Raw genomic sequence first — 1,177 nt, forward strand, 5'->3', positions numbered from 1 at the left:
TGTGGACCTTCTAAATAGCTTCGCTTCCTTGGGGCACGCTGTGCAGCATTCTCAGGGAGCAACGCTGCAACCTGAGAAGGCAAACCGACGGACTGAGGGGCTCCAACAGGAGGCTGAGGACCCGCAAAATACTGGGGGTATGCAAAACCCGGCTGCGAACTCGCAAGTGCACCCTGGGGGAGCCACGCAGGATGTGATGACTCTGGTAGAAGAGGCTGGGTGCCGGACAGGAGATGCTGAGGAGCTCCACCCAGAAACTGCGGGGGCAAGGCCGAAGGTTCATGCGGGTGGCTTGCAGGCTGAAGGTCTGGAGTTGTCAAGCCTGTAGTTATGTGTTGGGGATGTTGAGCAGCAGGCTGTGGGCCTGCCGTACTCACTGACCCGTGGAAATGTTGGTGTTGAGAATGTATTCCCGAACTGGTGGGCGAAGGCGGCAAGGGGGTTAAACTGGAGTGGACTGTTTGCGGCGTTTGGTGCATGACTTGCTCAAATGCTACGGTTTCCGCATATAAGGAGAAGGCGATCCTTGCCACCTGCTCAGCTGCGTCCAACTCTTGAGCTGGAGTTCTTTCTTGGGGCGTGGGTAATCCCATGTCAGCCTCTATTGCTGCACATGCTTCTATGAGCTGTTCTATAGAACTGTCTCGATGGGTGCCTTCATCGCCCTCCGACAGCCTGCGAGCCGAAACTCCTCTAGCTCGGTTGGTAGAGGTGGACAGGTTGGCCCGGCACAGTTCCCGCAAAACTGAAATGATTATAGCGGGGATGAGCACATACAGCAAAAACCAGCCGATTCGACGCCGAAGCATCCTAGCTTGCCGCCACCCGTCCCCTTTACCGTCAGTATGCTTCCAGTAACGCTCTCCATGGCCTCCACTAACTCCTAAAGGAGCATCTCCCCACGCATGGAGGTCTGCTGTCGGTTGTGTCAATGCAGACCCACGCGCATCTAGAGGCTCCTTTTCCTCCGCCTGGGGTACCTCGCGGTGACTGATGGACGTCATTTTGGCAGGCCAGCATTCGCTTCACTTCATTGAATTGAAAAGCAAAAGGATGATATTTTGCTCTTCTGCAATGTCTACGCCTACACTAATCTCCCGAAGAGCAGCTGAGTATCGCAAGTGACCCCTGGACGAGCGTCGCTGATAGTATGACGCGTTCACCACTGCTGCCGGCA

At 55.6% G+C, this 1,177-nt stretch overlaps 1 protein-coding gene across 1 annotated transcript; it reads left to right on the forward strand.

The window, feature by feature from the left end:
* Nucleotides 1-139: 139 nt before the first annotated feature.
* On the forward strand, nucleotides 140-994 carry EMH_0099510 (uncharacterized protein; the record flags this gene model as incomplete). Its single annotated transcript, XM_038022102.1, has 3 exons — nucleotides 140-305; nucleotides 638-843; nucleotides 938-994. The coding sequence occupies 3 exons, from the start codon at nucleotides 140-142 to the stop codon at nucleotides 992-994; spliced, it is 429 nt and encodes a 142-aa protein (XP_037877956.1).
* Between the last annotated feature and the right edge of the window lie 183 nt (nucleotides 995-1,177).

Source organism: Eimeria mitis, genomic scaffold, assembly GCF_000499745.2.
Source record: "Eimeria mitis Houghton genomic scaffold, Emh_scaff10619, whole genome shotgun sequence".
Taxonomy (NCBI): Eukaryota; Apicomplexa; class Conoidasida; order Eucoccidiorida; family Eimeriidae; genus Eimeria; species Eimeria mitis.